Source organism: Aethalodelphis obliquidens, unplaced genomic scaffold, assembly GCF_003676395.1.
Source record: "Aethalodelphis obliquidens isolate GAN/ISIS:26980383/991018 unplaced genomic scaffold, ASM367639v1 scaffold52, whole genome shotgun sequence".
Classification (NCBI taxonomy): Eukaryota; Metazoa; Chordata; class Mammalia; order Artiodactyla; family Delphinidae; genus Aethalodelphis; species Aethalodelphis obliquidens.
Window position 1 is genome coordinate 5,826,496 of NW_020837996.1, and position 27,763 is coordinate 5,854,258.

Sequence of the window (27,763 nt, forward strand, 5' to 3'; positions counted from 1 at the left end):
TCACCTGGTCAGGAGGCAGAAGCTCACGGACTAGGAACACAGCATTGTCAATCCAGGGGTCCAAGGCCCTGCCATCCCTACTTTTACAGCACAGCAGGCATTGGGGTTGGGCAAAGAAGGACAGACCTACGGGTAGGGTTTACCAGCAGCGACCTGAACCACTCAGATGACCACTTTCTGTGACATTTGTGACCGCGGAGTGCAGTAATGTCAATAGAGTAGGTCCTTCGGGAAGAAGTGGATCTTGGCCAAGATGAGGTAGGATCTTTGTAGATGAGGTAGCTTGATGGGCTTCGATGGGCTGTGAAGTGAAACATGGGTGAATGAGAGGGCCGCGGCTTGGGGTCCCTCGTGGCTGTGACCAGGCAAGTCACTTCACTTCTCCGAACTTTGAGTTTTTATCTATAAGGTCGGGGTACTCAAATGCCCCCTTGCGGGACGGTGTTGGGACAGAAGGAAAGAATATTGAGTAGCATGCGCAGCTCAGGGACACCAGACTGATCAGTCCTTGGCTCCTCAGAGTGAGTAAGCCTCAATTCTGGGGCCCTGCTGGCCGAGCTCCCTCCTCCGTTGCCTCCTCCCTTCGAGCTCTCGGTTGCTCCAGCAAAGTTCCCAACTTAGTCGACATGACGCGCGGCGCAGCCAATGGGAGGCGGAGCTGGCGTTTTTGGGGGGCGGGAGGGGTGGGCCCCACGTCTCCGGTGTCTGCCCGGCTCAGTGAATGGAGAGAGCGAGCGCCGGCCAGCTCACCCGGTCGCCCCGTGCCTCAGCCGCCGCCACCGCCGCCGCGCTCCCGAGCCCAGCCCCAAGCCGAACCTCCCGGGGCGCCCGTGCCTCACTGCGCTCGCTCCAGGTCCCCAACCCGGCCCGCGCCCCGGGCCGCGGGCCAGCGGGGCCAGGGGGCGCTCGGCACCTGGGCACTCCGAGCAATGCGCAGCGGGGCAGCGCCGGCCCCGCCGATGGAGCTGCTGCTGCCGCCGCCGCCGCCCGGCGCGCCCCGCTCCGCCCGCGCCCCGTGCGCCTGAGCGCCGAGCTCGCTCCTCCTCCGCGCCAACTCAGCCGCTCGCTCCCCAGGCCGCCCGTGCTCCCAGCGCACCTCCGTGGGCTCCACGCGTCTTGCCCCGCCGAGGCAACCTCCTCCGGGCGCGGACCCCTGCACACTATGGCCCCCGGGCGGACGGAGGAAGGCGCCGCGGTGCGCGCCCGCCTGGTGCTGGCCTTCGCGCTGGCGAGTGTTCTGAGCGGCCCCCCCGCTGCCGCCTGCCCCACCAAGTGTACCTGCTCCGCCGCCAGCGTGGACTGCCACGGGCTGGGCCTCCGGGCGGTTCCCCGGGGCATCCCCCGCAACGCCGAGCGCCTGTGAGTACCCCCGCCCCGCCCTGCCTCACCCGGGCCACCCACCTGGGTCCCACAGAGGGGCCCCCCCGGCGCCAGATCCTTCCTTCTCCTTGGCCGCGCTAGTTGCATTCTCTGCCTTCACCCTCTTCTGCATCGGGTCCTTCACTCTCTGAGTTGGGGGTCTGTGGCTTTGGGCAGGTCTGGGGAGAGAGGTCTCGAGGACCCCAGTGATGAGCAAAGAGCAGTGTCTCTCCAGGGGTGAGAGTGCCAGACGCAGGGCCAGCTGACAGCTTCCAAGGAGAATGCTGGCAGGAGGCGAGGAGAGATGACACTGCAGACAGGGAGGTCGTAGGGTGAGGGTAAGGGGTCCGCGCTCATTAAAGAGGGGGCGAAGGAGAAAGCTGAAGGGTGATGGGGCGTCAGGGCACGGAGACAGGAGAGACAGCCTGAGAAACTGTGACCGGCTTGGAGATCAGAATGGGCCAGCCGCTCTCTGGCTGCCCTTGCGAGGAAAGTTGAGAGTGTGTCTGAAGGTCTAACTTCTGAGGAACCGAACCAATTCAGAGTGGGTGCTTGCAAAACCCGCCCTGCCTGGAGCGCGGCCTCGGAGATGCCAAGTTGCAGGCCCGGTGAATTTTTTATGGCTCGGTTATAAATGCCTCCCCAAACGGGCCGGAGAATGGAAATGCTGACAGCCCTTTAAATGAGACCCAGCGCTATAATCTTACAAACCGCACTCAGCCTCGGATCCTGGGCTTGGCAGTAAGAGGAGAGGCGCTTGGAGAGTGGGGTGGATTGACCCTCGTTTTAACCCCCATTGTGCAACCAAATATTTACTTTTCATATGTCAACGTTTTGGAAACGTTTATCATTTTGATCCTCGGACCAATTTCAAAACTTGGACTCTGGGGTGGGCTCTTCCTAGCCTGCAGTTGGGGAGTGGGGAAGGAGGGAGAAATGGTAGAGGGGGTTGGAACTGGACTGGGAACACAGCCCAGAAGTGGGTGAGGGTTTGCTCTAGCTGGTAGATTTCTGCATGCCTTGCTCTCCCGCTGCCCCCTTCTGCACATGTCTTAGAGTAGGTGCATGGGTTTTCAAGATTCTGCCTTCTTGACTTTCATCTGGAGGAGAGTGGGCCAGAGACTAAGATGTATTGTCCTAGAGTGTGTTATTCCTGTTAATCACCTCCTGTCACTCCTCTTCTCTTCCGCTTACTTTTTATGTGTCCCTGAGCGGAGACTCAGTAGAACTGCCTTTTTCCTGGAGCTTTCCTTTGGCTCAAGACATTTTTTTCAAGTGCAGTGATTATTCTGTGGGGTTGAACCAAACAATCCTTGAGGGTTAGAGCTGAACCTTCATGAATATGTGTAGAAAACGAGGCTCAGAGATGTGAAATGACTTGCCTAAGGTCACACAGCAAGGGGATGGCAATAAAAGGGCAGAATCCAGGTTTCTACAGCTTAACTCAGACATTATAGTCTACCATGCCAGCGAAAATCTTGTTTTAGGGTATTTTGGGAAACCTGTAACTTATAAGCTAAATTCCTCTCCCTCCTCAACACCAGGGCCAGCCACATGAGTTAGTGAAATAATAACTGTAGCTAATGTTTAATGAATGCTTTCTGTGCCTCAGTTTGTTTACATGTGTTATCTTACTGAATCTCTACAATGATCATTAGTTACAAAGGTAATGCTTATTATTCCACTTTACAGTTAAGCCTTTTTGTCATTTGTTCAAGGTCATGTAGTAGCTAGTTAAGTGTCTGAACTCGAGCACGTCTGGCTCCTAAGTCCATACCCCCTACCACGCTGCTGGACATCCTTGGAACAAGGTTCAGCTTGGGCCAAGATCTATAAGTAGACGGTCCTGGGAGGGTTCTCTGTGGGCTGGGGTCTTAAAATAGGCAGCAGTTGCTGCTGCTTCAGATACACCCTGCAAACATTTGACTTGCCTTGACATTAGCTCTCCTTTTGGGGTCTTGAGTCTACTTCTCTTTGATATTCAGAATCGTGTTGCATGTTTGAGACACCAAGGAGAGTGGGCCCCTCTCCTTCTAGCATGTAGGAGGTCTTCAAAAGCTGCAGGCACAGCATTGCAGCCAGCATGCCACCGTGCTACCTCTCCCAGGAGACCCAGGCAGCTGGGGGCTGCCCATCTGCTCTATAATTGAAGAGACCGGGTAGAGTCCTGGGCGTTCCCATGGGCCCCCTGCTGCCATGGCCACCGGCAGGCATTGGCGAAGTAGGAGGTGCTTTGGAATATCTGAGTCTCCTCTGCCTTTGTTCTGGTCACTGATGTCTTTTTGGTTGGGGTGCGTTGGGGTGATGCGGCTGGCTTCTCATTCTAGTCTCTTCCCTCCCCAGGAGAGGGGGCAGCCTTTACAAGCAGGCTGGGTCAGAGTTACTGCAGGGATTAGGTGCGGCCTCCCAAGAGTCCCAATACTCCTTCATCACCCCACACCCTGTCTCAGTCAACTCACCTGTAACATTACAATTTTGCAAACTCTTGTGGGGCTGTGGCATTTCTGAGCTATGCTAAGGATTTCTTTAGTGAGGAATTTTTCATTCATTCCTCCCTTCATTCATTCAACAAACATGACTTGAGTGTCCACTGCATTCCAGTAACTGTGTATAAAATCATGGCATATACAGAAGAAAACCAGCGATCCAACTTAAAGAATGTAAGCAAACGACGGAAGAAGGAACTTTCCTTCAGTGAGCCCTTAAACTTCTCAGGGCTCATTTTTTTCATGTGGCTAAGCTTTGTCAGCGCTGCCGTCAGATGCTCGGGACCTTCCTAAGATCCATTTTCTGATCTCAAATGTTTATGTTGTGTTTTATAACAAAGAGGAAACATTTTCTCCCTTCTCTGTTCCTGCTGTTCTGTCTCCCGAAGAGGCTTTTATGAAGAGGTGTGTGTGTGGGGGGAGGGAGGGTTTGTTGCTCTGGTAGTGTTGACTCGTGAGGCCTTGTCCACCCATGGCACGCCATTAAAGCAAACGTCCATGAGGATAATGGGATAATGTGGTCACCATTTGGACTTTGCTTCAGGCCTGGAATGGGGCCTGTTAAATTGTTCATAATTAAGCTGGTATCAGAGCTAGGGGTCTGTGTTCTAGCATATTCTCCATAATGTCAGCACATCACACAGAGAAACTCTCTGTTGTTTATAAACTACCGACATTTTTTTTTTCCCCCTCAATGGGGAGGTGACACCCACAAGAAAGCTAAATAAATGCAGAGGAGAATTCAGTGTAATTTATTATCCGTGGAGCAAAGAGAGAGGACAAGGGGAGAGGAAGTGAATGGTGGTGCCTGAAACAAAACATTTACCATGGAGCACAGAGTAAACAGATGTTGCGTTTACCCTTCTGAGTACAAAAGGAGCCCACAGATGTAATTCTTCTCCAACCACAATCTCGGCCTGGAAAAAGAGGAGACAGATGAAAATGAACTGTCACGCAGGGCCCCTTTGCCTCGTCCTGCCTAAAGGCAGGCAGAGGCCTACTTCTCACCCGCAGCGAGGTGGTGGCCTGAACAGTGGAGCGGGGCAAGAGTGGACATCTTTGGTTTTTCACTTGGCTCTGGAACATGCTGGAGACTGCTGTATTTAAATAAACATTTCCTGTTTGCGAAGGAATACGGGCTAAAGGCTGAAACGTGAGAATGTGGTAACTTAATTTTCTCCATCACTCCAGATGACGGCAAGCTTCGCCGGTGGTTGGGTCCAATAAAAACCAACACCGTGTCATAGGCTTTCCCTTACTTGACCACAGAGGTCCTGAGGTCAAGTGGGAGACTTTCCAAGATGCTCAACAGCCAAGCCCTGCATCCTGGTACTGCCAGCCCTCGGGGCTAGCTCAGCGGACCGGGGGCAAGCTGGTGGATCATGGGGCCTCTCTTGACCAACCATGGGGACGTGGCCTTTCCGGGAAGCAGTGTTCTCCCGCCGAGCCTACTGGCCTGGACGTGAGCAGCTGAACATATCCGCCTCCAGTGTGCTGTGCAACACTGAACAGATTGCTCTACCTCTCTGGGCCTCATTTTCCTAAAAGTAGAATTCTAGTATAGTCTGTGGTTTTTTGGTGTATAGTCTGTAGTTCACTGGTGAACTGTCAGGGGCCTCTTCCCCATAGCATAGAACAGCGCCTGGCACATAGTACGTTTTCAACAAGTATGTGTTGAATAAATGAATGATGAATCTCAAAAGTACGAGTCTTTAGTTCTTACAAGTGAAAGCTGGGCAGTTATAGATCTGCATTTTTTATGTATGGCTAAGGGCCACTTATTAGTAACCTATTATATGAGTTATTAAGGGTTTCTAAAATTTGTCTTTCATGAACTAAAATGACTGCCTTACTAGAGTTACCAAGGACTCATAATGAGCGATCCACTCTGGAGTCTGGTTGCCAGACGTTGCTTAGCAACCTTGCAAAACTCCTACTGTGCACATGCCCGTGAAAAGAGCTGGAAATCCTGAACACCTAAACCATGCGACTTTCTAATCAGGAGCTCATCAGCATTATCCTGCACTCTCTGTGGTCTTTGATTGCTGCTCTGCTTGTATTAATCGAAGTATTTGTAGGTTCACTATTAAGTTTTGCTTTTGCCATGAGCTGAGCCATGTTTATTTGGGCATTTTTGCCACTTTGATTGTTATTTTGTTTCTCCCCAGTTCTGTTTGTTGTCGCTGAGTGCTTTCTCCCCTGGAAAGTGAGAACAGTGGGTCCGAGAGCGGTGGGATCTTTTGCACTGAGTGGGACGTGCAAGAAGGTTTCAGAGCCCCATGCCTTCTGGTTCAGGCCTGGGCTCTGGAGATGAGACAGCTCTGGTTTAAATTCTGGCTTTGTTACATCTTTGCTGTTGCACCTGGGGCGGGTCACTCCGCTCCTCTGGGCTGCTGTCTGTTGAATCCCTTTGTACCATATTTCCATGCCTATAATAGGGGGATGGTAATCCCTCTGGCCCTGCGGACATGCTGTGAATGTGGCCCGAGGCAGTCCACGTGATGCACTCAGCACAAGGCCCAGTACGTTGCTTTTCCACCTACCCTTCCTTACTTGTAAAGGGTGAAGAGTAGATGGTCCTCTGGGGGGCGATTACATGAAATAAGGCCCAGGAAGTGCTCAACACAGTACCTGGCACATAGGCCTCCACGAACTCTTAATGATAGTGACCACAGCTGTTACTTCCATTTCTTCACCTCGGGCCCCATCCAGCTGGAAGTTTGGAGATGGCCACTTGAAGTGTGCCTGTCGAGGCAAGTTCCTCGCCTGCACGTAGGCTCTGCCCAGTCTCCCTGTGCCTGGTTCCCTCCCTCTCCTCCCCGGCTAAGCCCAGGTTGGCCTCTGTTCCATAAAACGGGGATTACGGTTGAAGTGGTTTGTATCTTTTCCATGGGCATGCTGCTTTGTGGTATATTTAAATAAGGAATGCATTTTATTTATTTATTTTGGGGGGTCAGATTTTCATGGGGAATTTTTGGCCCTGACTTTTTTTTTTTCAATGCTCATTCCTTCCGTCTTTCCCTAAATACCTCCTTTTACTGACTTCCCGTGTCTGCCTCTGTTACTGCTTTTACTTGAAACAGCTGTATTTACTAGCATGCTCCACCCTCATTATGTAAGGTGGTCTTAACCCTTTTTAGAACTGCTGGAAAAACAAAACAACAAAGACAAAAAAAGAACAAGGTATGGTTTTTCCTGAGAGGTTTTCTGAACCACCACTCATTCTGGATACAGTAGATCAGAGGGTGCCCGGCTGTGGTTTCTGGTGTTGCGTTTTCAAGGCTCTCCATTGTTCGTGATTCTCCAGCCTTAAATTTAAACCCATCTTACTCAGGTGGGAAGAGCTCATAATAAGAATCCTCTGCTTGGAGACCTAGATTGGTATCTTGCTAGTGCTGGTCTGCCAAAGGCTATGCTCTCCTTCCCACTCTCTGTGGTCTCCGTGGGTCTGTTGCTAGCACCACGTTTGATATAGCCGTTCCCTGGGAAACATTGTCACGAGTGTGTGTGATTAAAAATCCTCAATTTACCATTTAACTAGCTGGGTGACCTCAGTTTCCTCATTTATAAAATGGGAATAATCATAATACCCCTTCATAGGATGCTGTGAGTATTGAATATATAGACTACCTGAATCACAGTGCATCCTCCATAAATATTCCTATCATTTTGATTACCATAATTCTTGCTGACTGTAGTCTTCCTTCCATAGCATGCTCAACATAAAACCTGATTTGGAAAAATATGGATTTTCAAGGTTGAAGGGGGTCCTCTTGTCCAAGTTCCAACCACGTACAGGTTGATCTTCCACCAGCACGACTTTGGAGAAAGTGGTCATTCTCCTTGGTTTGATTACATTTAGTGGTGAGGCACTCAGTTCTTTCTAGGGCAATTTATTCCATTTTTAAAAGCAGTTCTAAGAAGAAATTTTTCTTTGTTTGGGGGTTGAACTTATCTCCCATTACTTGTTATTACATAGAGCAAGCAGAATCCTTTTCCCAAATGATAGGATTTCAAACGTCTTATTGCTCTCGCATTTCTCACACCCACTTACCCAAGTCTTCCCTTCTCTCCATAAACTTTTATAATCACCTCAACTATTCTGTGCGTGTTAGACTTTGAGACAGGCACTCTCCCCATTCCTAGTTATGTTCTTCTAAATAGATTCCAATTCTCTTTGCCTTTTATTAGTTGGGATGAGACCTTGCACTCTCTTGTTATCTTACCTTCTATCAGTGCATGCTAAAGGGACCTCTTCGCTTTGGACAGCCACCGCCCCTGCGTTGGCTCATTTTGACCCAGCTGTTCACTGCATCCCCAGTGTCTCCCCAACCCTCCCTGCCGTTGATCCTATTTTCCCCCCATCCCAGATTTGTGCACTTGACCCTTTGGCGTCTAAGTGCAACACTTTGCATTTGTCCTAATTAAATTTTGGCAAATAGTTTCATTTCATCAGCTTTTCAGGAACATTTTTATTTTGATTTTCCGTTCTAGCACAATAAGCACTCCTCTCCTCATTTCCTCTGCAGTTTTAGTGAGCTTGCCCTACAGATCTTTATCCAGGTTGTCAGTGTAATCAACAAGAGTTCTCTCTGCTTTTTTCCAAGTCTTTCTGTGGTCTGGGGTGTGGATTGCAAAAATACATTGTCCTGTTCTTTCCTGCTGGGGTGGATAAAAATGTTGAGGTCTTATTAGCCTGTAGCATCTTCTTTCCCTGGGGTTCTGTTCGTATTTTCTCTGGAATGATTTCCTATTAATGTTTAATTCCCCTGTTTGTTGCATTTTCTCGAAACTCTTGGTTTCTGGTAGCCTTTTCCTTCATGACGTTTGCTTCATCCTTGTTCTGTCAGGCTGGTGCCAGAAGCCCCATCAGCATGGGATGTGGGGTGTGTGTGTGTGTGTGTGTGTGTGTGTGTTGATGTGTATATGTGTGTTATTCTCTCCTGTAAAATATTTGAGCCTGAGAAATTGGGCCCTTCTTTCAGCAGCATGGCTCAGCTGAGAAGCCTGAGTTTCTCAAAGTGATTTCCTTTACCATCCGGGGCGCCCACTGGCACAGGGCTCATTTGCTTGAGTAGTGCTTGGAATGAATGTGATGGAGGATGAAGCAGAGAGGGCTGAGGCCCTCCCGACATCTTTGTAAATAATAACAACAACAGTCACCACCACCATGACAGCTCCCATTTATGGAGCCCTTCTTTGCGCCTGGCGCTTTTCTCACCCTTTATATGCATGGCCTCAATCTTCGGACGATCATGTGAGACAGGAACTCATTGTGTCCCCATTTTACAGATAAGGAAACAAAGTCAGAGAGGTGAAGTAACTTCCTCAGGTGGGAGAAGTGGAGCCAGAGTTTATCCAGGCAGGCTGGTCTCTGGTCTGTGCTCCAACCACTGGTCATGTCATTCCTCCTCCAGGTTGTCAGCCGCCCTTACCTGTCTTCTAAACCCAATTCTCAAAGAACAACCAGAAGAAAAAGAAAACAACAATGATATCCAGTCGAATCAGGGAGAACCTGTTTGATGTAAGGCATCCTGAGAGGGGTGCCAAGGCTATGTTCTGGACACCTGGCAAAGGAGCCATCCTGTCCAGCTTGGGGAAGTAGGTGACATTCGAATTGGAGCTTGAGGGTGAATAACGTTCCCATGGGTAGAAGTGGGAACGTGGTTTAGATTCGCAGAAGTTCACGGTTGCATGGAACCTAAGAGGGCCTGAGCCCCATTTAAAATGACAGGAGCTGCGCTTAAGGCAGTTTTATCTAACAGGGGAGTTTAGGGCTGAATCCAGTCTTAGGAAGAATATCACCATAGTTATGTGGCTAATTATTATGAATTTTTATTTTGGATTTGAGGGGATAAACTCTCCAGGAACAGTTCTGATGAGGCTTCTTGACCGATATATTCCCCCACGAGTATCTGCCTAGCTTTTGCCAGGGATCGCCTTCCTTTTCAGTTAGTTGTACTACTTGCCTTCTTTCGGCCATGATCTCTGGACTCCTGCCACCCTGAGGTCGGGTCCTGCTGGTGCAGGATGCGTATAAGGTGCATCCTGGCTGGACTAAATGTGACCTCACTTTTCACGGTCTTATCACTACTTGTGTGGGCTCATACTTCTCTTCTCTTGTCCGAAATGCCAGTCTGAGTTCCTGACCCCTGATTCACTCTGCACTTTGGCAGCAGTGTGCGTTGTCATTCCTGAAAGTCTGCCAGCACATTTAACCACCCAGCTTGACTCCCTCTTGAGTTTTTCAGCCTCCCTCGTTACTGTCTGCTACCTACCATACCCACTCTTTGCTCCCCTGCCCTCAATTAGTGTATACCCTGGCTCGGGTCTGTCTGCATAGTGTGTCCATGGTCCTCTTCTAATCTGAGGCTTATGGGCTTGACCATGGACTTGTGCATCTTGTGTATCTCTCCTGGAGCCTGAGCGGCTCCTGGCCCCTGCCTTGACCCTTCCAGATTGGCTTCTTGCCCGATCCTGCCCTCTGTGTAGCTCTCCATTGCCTAGTACTGAATTTGGACTTTGACCATCTAAGCTTCAATTCCTGAGATTGGATTTTCGTAGGATCTTCATTGGAGACTGGAGACTCCCAATCCACGACTGTGTCCGGAAAACAACTTCAGAGTTCATCTTCATGGCCATCTGAAGCCTTTTATGATGCCCAGGGTGGTGTGTAGAGGTCCTCTGGGGCTGGACTCTGTGAATGATGAATTACATGCAACATGCTCTTAAACTCCCTGCAGCCCAAGCAGAGAATAGAGCAGATTCTTCTGTGATTGAAAAGCTCAGCAATGATGATTTCATTGGAGAGCTGTCCTGCTCAGAAATGTGTTACAAAAGTTTCTGGACCATCTAGCACTTTCCTGATATTCTTTTTCTCCTCTGCATCTCTGCCAAGCTCTAGAACATAGGTAGAAAGTGTTTTATACGTTGGGTTTCGAAGGGGTCTGAATGGGAAACCAGTGGAGAGTATGGTGTGATATAACCTTTAATGAGGAAAAAGACCTAGGTGGAATCCTGGGTTCCATCCATTTTTTTTAACTGCAGAAATTTATAGGAGTATCTTTCTGAGTCTTAATCATCTCATCTGTAACCTTTAGAATGGTGGGAATAACACTTCTCTCACAGATCTGATGCAAGGTTTAACTGAGATCAGATGTCTGCAAATGTCTCCTAAATCTAGTGCCGTGGGAATACCTTACTGATTCCACCCACAATATCTAAATCCTGCATCTGAAAGATGATCAGGGTTCATCTTAGAATCTTATATTTACAGGTGAGGAAACTCAGAAGACTCAAAGGCCTTGCTCAGGGTCACCCATGTTTTTGAACTTTTATTGAGGTTTTCCTTTTCATTTATCAAGATGCATCTTTTACAAATGCACACATAGCCTCACACTAATGTCGGCAATCCAAGTGGGTGGAGTTGAGAGGACTTTTTGCCTTAGTAATTAATAAGTGGCAGTTTCCAAGAATGTAGAACCAGGGGCTTCCCTGGTGGCGCAGTGGTTAAGAATCTGCCTGCCAGTGCAGGGGACACGGGTTCGAGCCCTGGTCCGGGAAGATCCCACGTGCCGCGGAGCAACTAAGCCCGCGAGCCACAACTACTGAGCCCGCGTGCCACACTACTGAAGCCCGCGCGCCTAGAGCCCATGCTCCGCAACAAGAGAAGCCACCGCAGTGAGAAGCCCACACACCACAACGAAGAGTAGCCCCCGCTAGCTGCAATTAGAGAAAGCCCGCACGCAGCGACGAAGACCCAATGCAGCCAAAAGTAAAGTAAATTTATTAAAAAAAGAAAAAAAGAAAGTAGAACCAAATGAGGGGCTCTGTGAAGGATGCAGTCATTTAAAGGAGCTATTTGTTGAGTGCCTTCAATGATGACTAAGGCAAGTGAAATGTCCTCATCACTGGAACAGCTCAAAATGATGTGGAAATCAATCTGGGCTATCCTTTCCCACCAAGTGACTGACAAGGCGAAGGCCACCACGCTAGGTTCAGAGAGGACATTTATGGGGTGTTGCGGGAGATGAAGGATGGGACACCAAGCCCTCAGGAACCACTGATGAAAGCAAGCCCCACTCATCCCTTTTAGTGGGTATAAATATGTAGAAAACCTCACACATCATAAAAAAAAAATAGTACAAGTAGAATAAAAAAAAAACTCATGGGGAAAATATTAATCTGAGAACAATTGTATCCGAGAAAGAATTCCAGTATGCCTCCGCAGCTGGCTGGCAAACAGCACAAGTTCTGCATTTTATTAGAGTCCTAACTCTGCGTAGAACACTGACCTTATCTGAGAAGCATTTCATAAACACTGACGCACAGCGCAGCAGTATTTGAGGCCATGAAGAGATACAGGGCCTCCTTTGGGAGGCCAGCTGCCCCTCCTGGGCCAGTCCAGCTGTAACCAGACCACTGGCCATTGTTTCCCTGTGGTGCTCACTCACTCATTCTTCTCTCTTAGGTTTAACAAAGCAGGTAGGAGATTTCCCAGGGGAAAATGAGGTGGGGGGGCTTTGGACGGAAATTGGCTGTTTGGGCAGGTTTGCCTAGGCGTGGGGAAGGTGATAGGGAAGACCTATCACTTTGAGGGGAGGGGTCTGAGAACTTTCATTTGGCCCAGTTTCTTTTTGGAGATCTCGTCTTGTGCCTGGAGATGTGTGCTGTGCATGGGTGTAGGAGGGTGGCTCCTGGGTGGCCTTCACCTGATCCTCCGGAAGGGAGGACCTGGGGCTTGCGGTAGCCCTAAGAAATGCATGCACTACATCTCCTCCTGCTAGAAGTTGGCACTTTTCTTTCCATCTGCTGCCAGCTTACAAGTCCTGAATTTCTGCCATGGAACTCGGTTCTGTCCCTCCCTCTCTCATTTCCTCCCCTAGCCGAGAGGGTTTCAGGCTTTTGAAGTATCTCTGGAGATCATCTGGTCTACCCACTCCCCACTGCTCTCAACCCACCTGGACAGAGACATGTCTTAGAGCTGTGATTGGTGGGGACCTCAGCTTTGTGGCGTGAGCTGCCCTCATGAGAAGTTTGTCCTGCTTTCATTTCATCCTTGATCACAGCATTTGGGCCTCGATAACAATCACTCAGAGCTGAAGGAGGCCTCTGCCAATCAGGGAAACTAGGGAGATGGAAGAGAGACCAAATCTAGTACAAACAATGAGGAATAATGTGGAACCAGAGGAAAGGCACCAAATGGGTGACTTGGGATTTCAGAGCCTATCCTGAGGGCTCCAGGCACCAAGGTAGCTTGATTACGGTCTAGAAAGGGAAAATCCCTGATCAAAAAGACAGCTGGGAAACAGGACTAGAGCAGAAATCCAAAATGGGAAGGCCAGTCGCTTCATGAGAGTTTTTAACAACTCTAGTGCCGCCCCCCCCTTCTAATTACTTCATACCACAAGATGGTAACCAATCTGCTCTGTTTACTCTGTTTAGGCGTACCTTTTAATACTTTCTGAAACATTTCCCATAAGCTTCTTCCTGCCATGTGCCCTCTTCGTGTGTTCTAGAAATTTTGCAAAGACCTAAATCTCCTCTGGGTTCTTTCCCGACTGGAGCTGCATGCTGATTCGAGCCATATTCAGCCAGGAAGCTCTCTTTCCGTCTTTAAAACAAGAAACATCTCCTTCTGAGAAGACTGCACTACAGTTTTCTTTGTGTCGCTAACGAACAAAGAGGCCTCATTGCAAAACAGCATTTCATGAGCAGAGTGGGGCTGAGGGCACCTTTTGCCAAATGTGACTGTGTGTAGTTGTGTGGGCGTGTGGCGGGGAAAACGGCTTTGTCAAGAGGAGGGCCGAGGGAGGCAGCTCTGGGGAATTTTTAGCAACTGCAGCATGGTGTAGTAGAAAGAATGTTTGCCTGGGAATTTGGAGACCTGGCTGTACCTCTGACATACCGTGTGACCTTGGACAAGTCACTTGATCTCTCTGGGCCTCAGTTTCCTCGTCTTATAAGGGGATGAAGGGAGTAGACTGGACGATCTCCAAGGATCATGTTAGCCCTATGCATCTTTACTTCTAGGGGCTGGGATTTGGGGTTTAGACTGGAGCCAATATCCAACCAACCCAAGGGACTTTCTGGAGGCAGTAGAGAGGCCAGGACAGCTGCTTCAGGGAGTGGCTGGTCCTTGATTAAGGCTCAAATAATTAGCTCAGTTCCACAGTAAGCCTTCTGAAATTAAGAAAGAAAAAGATGTTTAGTTTCAAAAATAGCATGTTTCTTAAGACTGATTGGATTTGGGCTTTGTAGACTTTCTGCAAAGACAGAATTTCCCTTCCTCTATAGCAGAGCAGTTTACAGTATTGATGCTGGAATTAGTGTGATCTGGGCTTGAATGCCATCACTAGTTAAAGCAATCCTGGGCATGTTCTTTAACAATCACCTGCTTCCTTGGGCTGCTGGAGGATCAAATGAGGTGATACATGTCAAGCTTAGAGGACAGTGCCTGGCATTAAATATCCACTCAAAAAGCCATTATTCTGGTTACCTATTACTGATTAACAAACCACCCCAGAACTTAGTGTTGTAGGGCAATGGCCATTTTATTATGCTCCATGATGCTTTGGGTCAGGGTTTAAGACACGGTTCAGTAGGGTGGCTTGTGTCTGCTCTGTGATGTATGAGGCATCATCTAGAGAATGGGAATGACTGGGGGAGACTTGAATGGGTGACTCCTAGAATCATCTGTAGGCTGTTCACTCATATGTCTGGCACCCAGGTGGTTTGACTCGAAGGCTGGGCTCCATTGGGGGTGTTGACCAGAGTGCCCACATGTGACGTCTCTATGTGGCTTGAGCTTCCTTGAAGCATGGCAGCCTTAGAGTGACCTAACATCTTACATGGAGGCTCAGAGCTCTAAGAATGGTTGTGTCAGTATACAACGCAGAAGTTGCCTGGCTTTTTATGAACTGGTCTTAGAAGGAACATAGTATTCCTTCTGCTGTATTCTATTGCTCTAAGCAACACAAGCTAGTCCAGGTTAACGTGTAGGAACCACTTCTCCAAGGAAGAAGTCCTAAAGAATTTGTGGCCATGTTTAAAAAACTCTACAGCCGTGTAATTATCATCATTATTTTTTATACTGTGTAACTAATCTCCTAACTAGATCAAAAGCTTCTTGAGGGCAGGAGCTATGTTTCTCTATGGGCTTTGTACAATGCTTGTGAAAATCAAACTAAGTCAACACATTTAAAAAAATCAAATTGAATTAGATAGGCAGGAGGTTTGCTGGAAAGTCCCTGAGCTTTAAAGCCAGAGAGATTTGGATTTAAAAAAATCTGTATTCACAATGTGCCCTTTGGCAAGTTACTTGTCTTTCTAGACTCCGTTTCCTCATCTAAAAAAAAAACGGAGACAGTAATACCTATTTCAAGGATTGTTGTAAGAATTAGCAAAATGCCCAACACATAGTTGATGCTCATGAACATTGTGAGGCATCCTGGAGCCGCGGCAAGCACACAGATGCTCAAGCTGACAGATCTGGTTTCAGATCCCATCGCTTACTGTCATGTGTCAACAGACCAGTCCTTTCATTGTTTGGAGTCCTAGGAGCCTCGTCTATAAAATGGGTGTAGTATAATAGTAAGTACCTTTTAGGGTTATTGTGAGGTTAGGTAATGGGTCATCTAAAGCTACTATAGCTCAGTCCCTGATTCTTAGTAGGGACTTAATACATAGTACCTGTATACTGAGTAACCACAGTTAACAATTATAGTTCTCTTGTTTGTATATTGATTCATCCATGAATTTATGCATTGAACAATTAAATATTTAATTGTAATTATATATTTAATTACACAGTAGCCTCATTTTTCAAGTCCCTGCATACTAGGGTCTGTAGATACCTAGGTCTGGGAAGATAGCCTCACAGGATAGAGAACTGGCCCTTTGTCAAGGAGCCAGCTTGGGAGAGTGCTCTGTTTGAACACATCTGCAATTGAACTGTAATGGCCCCTGTTCGCTTTTGACCCCAGAGCGCCCTCGGCTTCCTTGATTTCTTTTTTCCTTTGGGACTATCCTCTTCCTTACTGCTGTGTAACTACAGGCAAACATGCTAACTCTTACCTGTGTCTGTTTTTGTTTTTGCTTTTTTTGAAAAGTGTTGTTTTCCTGGGTCAAAGTTGGCAAAGCTCTACCAGCCTTGTCTGTGTGGTGCCAGGCCAGGACACCAGGTCTCATTTTTCCAGGTAGTTTCTGGGACCTGAGCTCTGTTAAGAGCTTCTCCTTTTCATCCCTAAGATCTCCTAAAATCCTTTAAAAAAAAAAGTCTAGATAATCTGATAAAATAAATTGACCGTGTTCTTAGAAAAACGCACAAACTCACAATATTTTGCAAATGATTTTGAGGCCATTCATGGCCACTTTTCCGATGGCAACTTTCTTCTGAATGACCCTATCTGTTTCATTGATTTTGATTACAGAGGCTTCCGGGTTTTTGCTGAGTTCTACTTGAAGTTCATAGTGTACCTGTGAGACTGTCTTATGTCTTCTTGCTTACTTGAGTAAGTCCCTCCATTCCCTCCCTCATAGTAGACATGCTGTGTTGTGGCTGCCCAGGATTCAGTCTTGCTTCCTAGAGGAATATTGTCTTTTGCACTCCCAGGATACAGTCTGGTGGATTTGTAATCAGGGACCTTGCCTTCTCCTAGTCAAGGGATGAGCTCATGACCCAAGTCAGGTCTGTCTGGTGCTTCCTCCCTGGAACTGGAATCTGAACCAGAGGGACAAAGAGACTGGACATGATGGCTTGCCAGATCATCTAAGCACTTGTGCAGGGACGAGACGTGCCTGCTTTCCTTTTTCCCAGACCTGCTTTTAAGATTCCCATTGAATCCAGAAGACCCTGATCGCCTTCTAGTGAATTCCCGTTTGCTCAAGTTCACAAACTTACAACCAAATAACTCTAACTGAGAAAGCCACAGATAGCAAACTTCCGGGAGAAAGTGGCATAATGAGAAAGATTATGCCTGGCATTTGGAGAAAGGCAGACCCCGGTCTGAATCACAGTTTTACCATTCACCAGCTGGGTGCCCTTAGGCAGGTTCACTTTGCTCTTAGGATGTCAGCATCATTGTAAAATAATGATAATGAGTCCTGAAATCCTGATTCTCAAACTTGGTTGCATGTTGGAATCACCTGGGGAGATTTAAAAATTACTGGTGCTTGGGTCCCATCCCCAGTGATTCTGATTTAATGATTTTGAGGTGCTTCCCAGATGTTGTGATTTTGTAAAGCTCCCAGGTATTTCTGATGTGCAGCAGTGTGTGAGAAAACTGATCTAAAGAAAAGTTCCCAATTATAGAGACTATTAAATAAGTTATATAAAACACTTAGCATTATGTAGGAATTGATAAAAGTCACTCTCCTTTCCCTTCCCCTCCTAAGGTGAACTAGAATTGCTTGCTTTTGCTTCTAGCAGTTTTCTTTGTTTGGAGCAGTCATAGCAATGCATGACAACCACGGTGTAATATAACCCAGATTATTTGTACCATTTGAGGTGAAGGCCGATGGTAAATGTAGCTGGAATTATAGAATATACAAAAATCTGATTACTTTTACATTCATAAAATAGCTAGGGCGAGTTCAACAATGCTTTGTGAGAGCATTCTATGGAATAACTGCTTTAATGGGTAGACAGAATTGATTTATAATTACTATGACAACAGCAAAATGGAGTGATGTCTTCCCGAGGGACCTGGACCAGGACCCAAGAGGATTCTCTCCCAGGTCTGCCCTGCAACCTGCTGAGTGACCTTGCCTCAAGCAGCTTCTCTCTCAAGTTCTCTGTTTCCCCAGATCCTACTTTCCAATTGGTGCAGCTTCAGCAGTATCTTTTAAGGAAATATGTTGACGTGACAGTTGTTAAGACAATGATGAAAAAGTTCTATAGGAAGCAGAGTGAAAGCAGGGCTTTCGGACTCTTAGAGGAGATCATTATCTGTATATCTGCTTGTTCTCCCAACTGCCGTCCCTCTTTCCCTGTACCCTGTAGCCTTTCCTGTATCTTGCCATGCAGGAACCTGTCCACACCTCTGTCTTAATAAAGTCTTCTCTACAAAGGAGATGCAAAGGGAAACTTCCGTCTACGCAGGGTTTTTCTACCTCAGTACTATTGACATTTTCAGCGGGATGTTTTATTGTCGTTGTGGGCTGTCCTACTCATTTTACAATATTTAGCAGCATCCCTGACCCCTACTCACTAGATTCCAGTAGCACCCTTCCCTAGTCTGACAACCAAAAAAACGTCTCCAGACATCGCCAGATGTCCCCTGGGGGACAGAATCACCTCTGGTTGAGAACCACTGTCCTATCTAATCTCAACGAAGTGCGTTTCAATTAATAAGGCAGCATCAATATGTATGCACAATGGTTAACCTCTGTAGTACCCTCAGGGATTTTCTCAGACGTCCATGAGCCTTATGTCCATTGTCACAGATGGGGGTTCTGAGTTACAGAGAAGTTAACTGCAATAATAATAATAATAACCACGGCTACCATTTATCGAGTGTTTATTATGTATTATGTGCATAGCTAAGTACTTGATATATTATTACATTGTCTCAATTAATACTTACATGGAGATAATTTGCAAACCAGTGGCCAGGGGGCCAAAACTACCCTCCAAAGTGTTGTGCTTGGCTCACATGGTATTGACTCACATATTGGTGTTTTTCTGTTTTTTGCTTTTTTTAGTGTCAATTTCTTGCCAACATTTTAAGATTCGTGAATTCATATAAAAATCCGTTTCTGGCTTCTTTTTTAAAAAATTGGAAATTTTGGCAACAGGGGTTCAGCTTGGCTCTGTGGCAGTGGTTGACTAGTGTTTAGATGAGGCATGTCTCCATTTCACCGCAGTCCCCACCACTCCCTGTTGTGACTCCAACCCTGAGACTGTGTGTCAGCTGCCATTTGGCATCGTGTTATTTTTCTTTGGCTCAGCCCAACTTCCCTCATTGATATCAGCTTCCAGGCTCCTCTAGGCTGTCGCATTTGTGGCTCTTTCCCTACACTACACCACACTGTGTGGCATATATTACCGTTCTCATTTTAAAGGTGGGAAAACTGAGGCTCAACCAAAGGAAAGCTCTTGCCCAAATTCATACAACAAATAAGCGGAAAAGCTGAGAGCGGAATCTAAGCCTTCCTATCTCGCCAGCATTGCCCTGCCTGGAATCACAAAGTAGCCGCCGGTAGAATCTCCCTGCATCCTGGGATGCTCCAGCCGGATCTTCTGCATCTTGGGGTTTCCTTGGAGAACCAAATCGCAGTGTCCTTTTGATCACCAGGAAACCCACATGTCACTGGGACGGGAAGAGTGTCCTCTGAGTGTAGCTCTCAAGCTGCGTTTTTCCTGCGTCTGTGCCACTCTTTGGTCTGTGTCCAAAAGCTGCTCACACACTCCCACGTAGCTGTGGGACCAGCTGGTGTGTGTGCTTCTGCCTGAGACGAGGCTGCTTGCCTGTGGGGAGGATGTGATTGCTTTAGGAAATTAAGTGGGAGTGATTAATTAGGAAATGTACTGAGGACTCTGGAAAGAAATAGCAGAAAAGGAAAAAAAATTGGAACCCTAAATACAGAAAGCTTCTAGCCACGTGGCTAAGGAGACTGCATTCAGTGGAACTGAAAACATTTGATCGTGGTTTGTTTGTTTGTTTGTTTGTCTTTGCTGCCGTTGCTTTGATACACAAGGATGCTGGGAAGAACCATAACATCAGCTGACCCAACCTCTCCTTTCACCAAATGGCAAATGAAGGCTCAGAGAGACTACCAGGAGAAGCCGACAGCTTAGAAAGAACAGCAGGGCTTGGGACTCAGAAAGACCTGCGTTTGAATTGCTGATGCGTTCTTGCAGGATGTGTAAACCCGCACAAGTCTCTGTAAAATCAAGGTAGCACTGACTATTGCCAAGGGCTGTAGCAAGGCACCGGTGAACAAAAGCAGGCACGATGACTGCTAATCAGTACTGTGTGCCAGGCACCGTTCTCGCGCGTGGCCTGTGTTCCCTTACTTTTTTACACGAGTCCTGTGGAGTTGGTACTATTATTAGCTCATGGTGTAGATGAAGAACAAAGACACTGAGAGGATACATTATTTATTTGATGTCCCAAAGCTAGTAAGTGGCAGAGCCAAGTTTCCGGTGTAGTCCGAGTCAGGAATCCACGTTCTCAACCATTAAGCACTCTGCCGCTTATGCATATGATGTGATGTATAGATACCATTATATAACCAGTAAATAATATAGGACATTTATGTGTGATATAACTTATATAATAAATTAATTAAATTATGTGCTAAAGTAATTACTGTATAAATAATTAATACATAAAATGCATTCTGTTAGGTTGAACCCTATGGAATTGTCATTTTTGTTGGTAGGAAAGGCTGAAAGTAGTCATCTCACAGAGTTCATCCTAATATGTGCCAAACCAGTCACAGAAATTTCTCCTTCTCTCACCTTCCTCAGCAGGTTCCTAACTCTGAACCTCAGTCTCCTCCTCCACAAAATGGGGCTAACCTCCCTCACAAGTGGTGCTGCCATACCGTGTCAGTCAGACAATGTGTGTGGAAAGCATCTAGCCTAGTGCTCAATAAGTAAGATCCATGGTTATTGCCTGATTACAGCCGTGGCTCCCCACACACCTGTAGGGTCCTGCTCTTTAGTACTCCTCCCACCCCCAGTGGCTTGGCTTTCAGCTTGAGGGTCTTCATATGCAATAAAACTTTCAGGTTATAGGTGAAGTATTGGGCCCAGGAGCTGTATTTTTATTCCACAGGACTTTGATATTTTCAGCATGCTTCAGTCAAATACAAAGCTTCCTGTCAGGCCAGGCCGAACGCTGTTGCCTTCCACGCACATAAGAATTAAGGGGCTGCCAGCATGAAATACCACCCTGCCCGGTCTCATAGCTCATTCCTTCCGTGTTGGCTCTCAGGTCCTCATGGGACAGCCCCCCTTGCTGTTCTTCCTGAATTTTCGGCTTGTCAGTCAACCTTCTCTTTGGAAACTCTACCCAACTCCAGTCCCATATAGTGAAAGTTCCTTCTGATCTCCTAAGGTTCTAGGTCTTTGCAGGGGAGCTGTGGTGATGGACCTGCTCTCTCCCGAAACCCCTTGCCAAAATGAGCTGGGAGGGCTTGGTGGCCCAAGCAGAGAAGAAACAAGGCTGAATTCCTCATCTTTAATCCTGGCAGTGCCTCCGGATGGGTATCAGCAGTCCTTCCAGTCAGTCTGGAAAATCATTAGGAGACTAAGTCTGCCCTCATCCTGGAGTGAGCCCCTTCTGTTTCCCCAGGGGTCTTGGGGATCAGAGGAAGTACCTGAGGGGGTGGGGGTGTTTGGGTCTGTGCACTGATACTGGAGCTTCATAGTAATAATAAAAGCTGACTTTGATTGAGACCTCACGTTGCGTCAGGCACTGTGCAAAGTGTTTCTTATTGTTTCATTTAATCCTTACAAGAATAGGATTAGGTCTGAATTGAGGCACAGAGGATAGTTTGCCATGTTGACACATGTGCCAGTGGTAGAGCCATAATTCAGGCCAGTCTGACCCATAGCTTTGATTTCTTAACCACCCCGCTCTATAGCTTAGAGTCTTCTTACTTTTGAGTTTCCACCAAGTGGGCTCCCCTGATTCTAAAGCAGCAGGTTTTACTGATTCCTAGACGTGGAAAACAATTGCAGAAAGATGGTGCCGATGGTCCCTGAATTAAAGCTCTGAGATACTTGTGGTCTCAGTTGCTGCCTGGGTCTCCTTTGTGGAGCTGGACTTCCTTGTGCCAGTTCCAAATTCCATCAAAGGAAGAGCTGTACAGGTTCAAGGGAGTAATACAGTACTATTACCAGGAGAGCCCATTCATTCATTCACTCATTCATTCAACAAAGCTGTGCTGAGTGCACCCGTGTGCACCTGTGCTGTTCCGGTGAACAAACCATTTCTTATCTCGCCAGTTTTCTCTTGCAAAAAACAACCTACTATGATGGGTATAATCGAAACAATAAAACAAAAACCAAGAACTCAGAAATTAAGTATTGGCAAGGATGTGGAGAAATGAGAATGCAATGTAAAATGGTGCACCCTCTGTGTAAAGCAGTATGGCGAGTCCTCAAAAAGTTAAGCACAGAGCTGCCGTATGATCTAGCAATTCCACTTACTTTGGAGGAAATTTATACTCAAAAAGAAGTGAAAGCAGGGACTCAAACAGGTACTTGTATGTCAGTATTGCAGCATTATTCACAATAGCCAAAAGGTGGAAATAACCCAAGTGTCCATCAACAGATGAGATATGTACGTACAATGGAATGTTATTCAGCCTTAAAAAGGAATGGAGTTCTGATACATGCTACGACCAGGATGAACCTTGAAAACATTGTGTTAAGCAAAATCAGTCAGACACGAAAGGACAAATATCATGTGATTCCACTTATGTGAAATGTCTGGAATAGGCAAATTTATAGAGACAGAAAGTAGATTAGAGGTTAGTAGAGGCTAGTGGGAGTGGAGAATGGGGAGTTAGTGCTTAATGGGTACAGAGTGTCTGTTTGGGTGGACGAAAAAGATTGGAAATAATGGTGACGATGGTTGTGCAACGTTGTAAATGTACTTAATGCCACTGAACTGTGTACTTAACAGTGGTTAAAATGGTAAATTTTATATATATTTTACTGCAATTTAATGAACATAATCTCATCACGAGAGAAAGAAAAATTCTGCTTTGTAGAGGAGTAACATCTTGTAGAAATCCCTTTCTTATTCCCCTCAGCACCCGGGGCATTATGCCTCGCATAGGGCCTGGCATATAGTAGATGCATATTTCTTTTTTTGCTGAACCAAACTGGGAACAGACTAATTCCATTTGTAGTCGGAAATGGCAGTGAGGCTGTTGAGTGTAAATTTTACTGCCATGGCAACTGTGGAACACCAAGATGATACATATGAAAATTCAGTGGTATTTTTGGCGGGTGGGGTCAGCTGAAGGTAACATGGCCCGTTGCAGGTAAATGTAAGGTTTGAGGGAGCGTGAATTGTTAGTAATTGTTATAAAAATTCAGAATCCCAACCAGGCTGTGTCCTCTTTGTTCTGGTTGAGAGCATCCAGGCAGCTCTTTGGACCAAAGGGGATAAGAGGATGAAGTTGGTATTGGACTCCAGGAATCTTTGCTAGAAGCTCTCAAGGGACGACAGGAGGCCAACCATACTTCTCTCCATTCGTTCATGGCACAGTTTGAATCCTCAGGAAGAGCCTTTGTGGGTCTAAGGATCCCCTTGACTGTTGGCGGAGTCACAGCTGGTATCTGGGGGAAGAAGAAAGAAGGCCATAATTTGACATTTAAGGAAATAAACCTGGGAGGAGATAAAAGGGATTCGTCTTCCTGTGTTGTTTCATAGGCTGGAATGCTTCTTTTAGAAGGAAATGGTTTCTAAAAGCTGATGTGAATTGTGTGTTGTGGTCAGTTGTTCTCCCTTGTGTTCAGGCTTAGGTAACCATTTTTGGATTGGGAAGGAAAGTCTTTGCCTCCCCTCCCCTCTGACACCCCTCCCCCCCACCAACACACACAGATACACAGACATACAGTATACAAACAATCGTTATTAGCAAACAGGGAGCAGTCTTAGAATCCAAGAACCTGATGTCCTGCAGGGTCCACCATATCCTGTCCTCAGCCTACCTACTTCCCTCTTCCAGACTCAGAGTTCTGAACCCTATCCCCTTCTGATGTGTTGTGTGACACAGTGGCACCATGAAAGAGCCTAGCCCTCTGGCACTGCCACTGGGCGAATCCCATTTGGCAAGGTCTTTAGGCAGCCTCTGGGGGAAATCTGGGGATGATTTCGTGGTAATACGAAGTCCGTGGAGTTTGGAATTAGGGCTAAATTGAATCCAGGCTTTGATACTTGATAGTCGTATAACTTTGATAAGTCACTAAACTTCAGTTTCCTCATCTGCAAAATGGGCACAGTGATACTTACGACCCAGGGCTCATGTGTACAGCACCTGTACATGAGAAGCACCTGCACACCACCTGCAAGTAGGCAGCTGCCCACTCCTTGGCAGTTGTTGCTCTTATGAGGAAACCTACAGCCATGTTGTGTCATTTGGATCTTGCGCTAGAGCGTACAGCTGCCGCTCTGCTTGACAAATCCCAGGCAGCCATAGTGTAGCAGAGGTCACGACAGCACCCAGCTGTGTGCCGTGATACAAAGAGCTAATGTTTAGAGGTCACTCGCTGTATTTAAAGCACCAAGCTGCTTTATATGCATTATCATGTTCCCTTCTCACCCCAACTCTGTAATGTTGGTACTATTATTATACCCATTTTTAGAAGAGAAAACTGAGGTTTACTGAGGTTAAATGACTCACCCAAGACCACTCAACCGGTAAGTACTTGAACCCAGACATCTGACTCCAGAGCCCAAGTGCATAAGCAACACACAAGCTGCTGGGGCACAAAAGCCTTCCTTGGGGTCACTTTGGAGGGTGAGCCAGGGAGATGCTGGTCTCAAGGTCTGCCATGTGTTCTGACCACTCAGTCTCAGAAGCCCTTGTCCTATCTTGAACATCTCCCCATTTGCCCATTGGATGGAGTCCCCGTTCTTTGTTGCTTTTCCAAGCTTGCCAAACTCAGTCCCCATCAATCATGCATTAATTAGTTCATTCTTTCATTTATTCCGTCAGCATTCCTTTTGCTGACCAGCTCCTTTGTATCATGACTGCTAGTGCTGGAGATCCTTTACTGAGTACTTACTAGGCCCCAGGCACCGTCCTGGTGACTTTCACACATTGTCCAATGTCATCTTCATACAACTCTATATGGTAGACCTTGTTACCACTTGCTGCCTATTATTGCTTCACAGTTGATGAAACAAAGGCCCTAAGGAGGTTAAAATGGTTGCTTAAGGATTATGTCAGAGCCAAGATTCAAATCCTTCAAGGCCCTCATCAACTCTAGACCCAAAAAGATGTCTTTCCTTTTCCTACTCCTATAGCATTAATTAGTCTTCCAGTTGAACAGGCATCAGAATCACCTGGAGGGCTTGTTAAACCACAGATTGACGGGCCTCGCCCCCAGAGCTGCTGATTCAGTAGGTTGGGATGAAGCCCAAGAATGTGCGTTTCTAACAAGTCCCCAGGTAATGCCGATGCCCCTAGCTGGGGGACCCCACTTTGGGAACCACTGCTCTAGTCCAGATTCTTTCAGGACAGGGATCCTGTCTTTGTTTTTCCTCTAGCATTGCACAGTGCCTGGCACAGAGTTGCTGCTTGGTATGTATTTGTTAGTTTGAATTGTTCAATCGCACTTTCATTTTTCCTTTTATACCATGTTGTGTTTTTATTTCTAAATGTGCAAATTCTTAGGCTTTGCCATTTAGGATTTAAACGCCCAGGGATCAGGCATTTCACCTTATACTTTTTAGCACCTTTCGCAGAACCTTGCACACACCGGGTGTTTGGTAAATAAATGTTGGCTGGTTGGTTGGTAATTCAGAGACCAACCTCATTAAGACCCAAATAGCAAGCCAATTGAACTCTGGGAGTATACCCCTTGAAACAATCTCTAGATCCCTAGAAGAGGGCCTAGTATATTGTTGGTGCTTAGTAATGTTTGTTGAATGAATATCACCAGTCTCTGTGGCTTTGTGGCCAATAGCCTGAGGGTCTGCCTGCTACCTTGAGCTCAGTTCCAGCTTGGGAGCTCAGCCTCAAAGCATAGGTTGGTGGATGGAACTTTCCAGGGCTTTCAGTTCACCTACAGCAATGATTCTTAACCCTAGCTGCACACTGGAATCTGGGGTGCTTTAAAATAACATGTATGCCTGATACCTACCCCTAGAGATTCTGATTTCATTGCCCTGAAGCGTGGCCTGGGAAGCAAGACTTGTAACACTCCCCCAGGTGATTCTAATATGCAGCCAACGTTGGGAACCCTGACCTAGAGCACTTGGCTGCATGGTTTTCTCTGGGTCATTACAGAGGGCTATGCATGTACCTGCTTGTGGGTGCACATGTAGAGAAGGGTGAGGCCGGACCTTCCTTATTGAGTGGTGCACAGTGGGCATCTCTGACTCTAGGATGAGGGTGCAGGGATTGGAAATCAAGCCTTGGGTAAAAGCTTGGCCAGGCCAGGAGGATCCTTGAGGGCATCGAGCATGCCTGCTTCCCTTTCCTGGGGCTGCCTTTGGCTGACTGCTGGTCGCCATGTTCCTTGGCCAAGGGGGCTCTGTTTCAAGGCTGAGGGCAGGAGGTGGTGGGCTGAATGCAGGTGGTGTGGCTATTGGAAGGCCCTTTTGTTCCCTCGGTTCAGAAGGGGCCGTCCTCCCAGGGGCTGAGGTGGGGGGCTTAGCGTTTGGCATCGTGCGCATCGGCGCTGAGTTTATTCTTGGGTTTCTTGGTGGAAATGCACACGGCTACTTGAGCCCCACGCGCTGGCTGAGAGCAATGGGAAAGGTCACGCCTGGGCCCCCACCCCAGCAGGTTGCTTGACTCAGCACGATCCTGGTGTAATTAGGCATGACAAGAAGGAAAAGGGGAAAGGGCTGGTGCTTGTTGGCCTGCACTCAGCCCGGGTCCCCGGGGACCAGGGGATTCAGAAGGGCCAGCTGTTCTCAATTTTATTGGAGCCAGCGTTTGGCTCACCTACAGCCATCTCCATCAGTTTGTCCCTGAGCCGCTGGGGTACGCTTCGGTAGCCCGGCAGGATCAAGTCTCCTGGAATGACGGTTGGGTGAGTAATTCTCATTCCCTCCGCTTCCTTTCTCTCTCCTCACGTGGTCTCAGAAGCTGTGTGTAGGAGACGCCGTCACATCACTGCATTTAAATCACCCGCTGTTGTTGGAGAGGTAGTCTTGAGTAACGCAGTGCGCTGGGCGCCGGAGCTTTCACACTAGGTAGGAAAGCATTTAGTCATTGCGGAGTCTGGAAGCAAATCCAATGACCTCCTTGGGCCAGGGAGATTGTATAAATGGGTAAGTTGGGCTGCCTGTGAAGCCACGGGGAGTGATGGGGGCCAATAGGGGCCGTAAGTGAACTGGGGAACTCATGCCCAGCCAAAAGGCATTTTAAATTTTTATTTTTATTTATTTTTTAACATCTTTATTGGAGTATAATTGCTTTACAGTGGTGTGTTAGTTTCTGCTTTATAACAAAGTGAATCAGCTATACATATATCCCCATATCTCTTCCCTCTTGTGTCTCCCTCCCTCCCACCCTCCCTATCCCACCCTTCTAGGTGGTCACAAAGCACCGAGCTGATCTCCCTGTGCTATGCGGCTGCTTCCCACTAGCTAGCTATTTTACATTTGGTAGTGTATGTATGTCAATGCCACTCTCTCACTTCATACCAGCTTACCCTTCCCCCTCCCCATGTCCTCAAGTCCATTCTCTACGTCTGCATCAAAAGGGCGTTTTGGTTTTTTTTTTTGCGGTACGCGGGCCTCTTACTGTTGTGGCCTCTCCCGTTGCGGAGCACAGGCTCCGGATGCGCAGGCTCAGCGGCCATGGCTCACGGGCCCCGCCGCTCCACTCTGCGGCACGTTGGATCTTCCCAGTCCGGGGCACGAACCCGCGTCCCCTGCATTGGCAGGCGGACTCTCAACCACTGCGCCACCAGGGAAGCCCCAAAAGGGCGTTTTTAAAAAACTCTCACTGCCAAGCAAGCAGAACAGGGTCTGTACAGTGGGACTTAGTGGTGGGCAGCCAGTGTCACACCTTCTTCTAGCCACTTAAGGTGTGAGCACTCAGCTAAAGGGCCACAGTCTCCCTCATGTCTGTGTGAGGGTCTGGAAACCCAAAGCCCAGGATGGACTCAGGATTCTGGAGATGTTCTCTTCTGGAGCTGGCTTCATCTGCAGAGGCTGCTTAAGGAGCCCATGCTGACTGAGCATCTGGGGAAGCCTGCAGAATGCAACTGG

General features: G+C 47.4%; 1 protein-coding gene across 1 annotated transcript in view; it reads left to right on the forward strand.

Annotated features, from left to right (window-relative positions):
• The first annotated feature begins 732 nt into the window (after positions 1–732).
• The window catches only part of SLIT3 (slit guidance ligand 3), a 609,330-nt gene continuing 582,299 nt past the window's right edge, over positions 733–27,763 (forward strand). Inside the window, exon 1 of the mRNA XM_027084345.1 lies at positions 733–1,359. Coding sequence (XP_026940146.1) covers positions 1,163–1,359 — 197 coding nt within the window. The 5' untranslated portion in view covers positions 733–1,162. The remainder of the gene's footprint in view (positions 1,360–27,763) is intronic.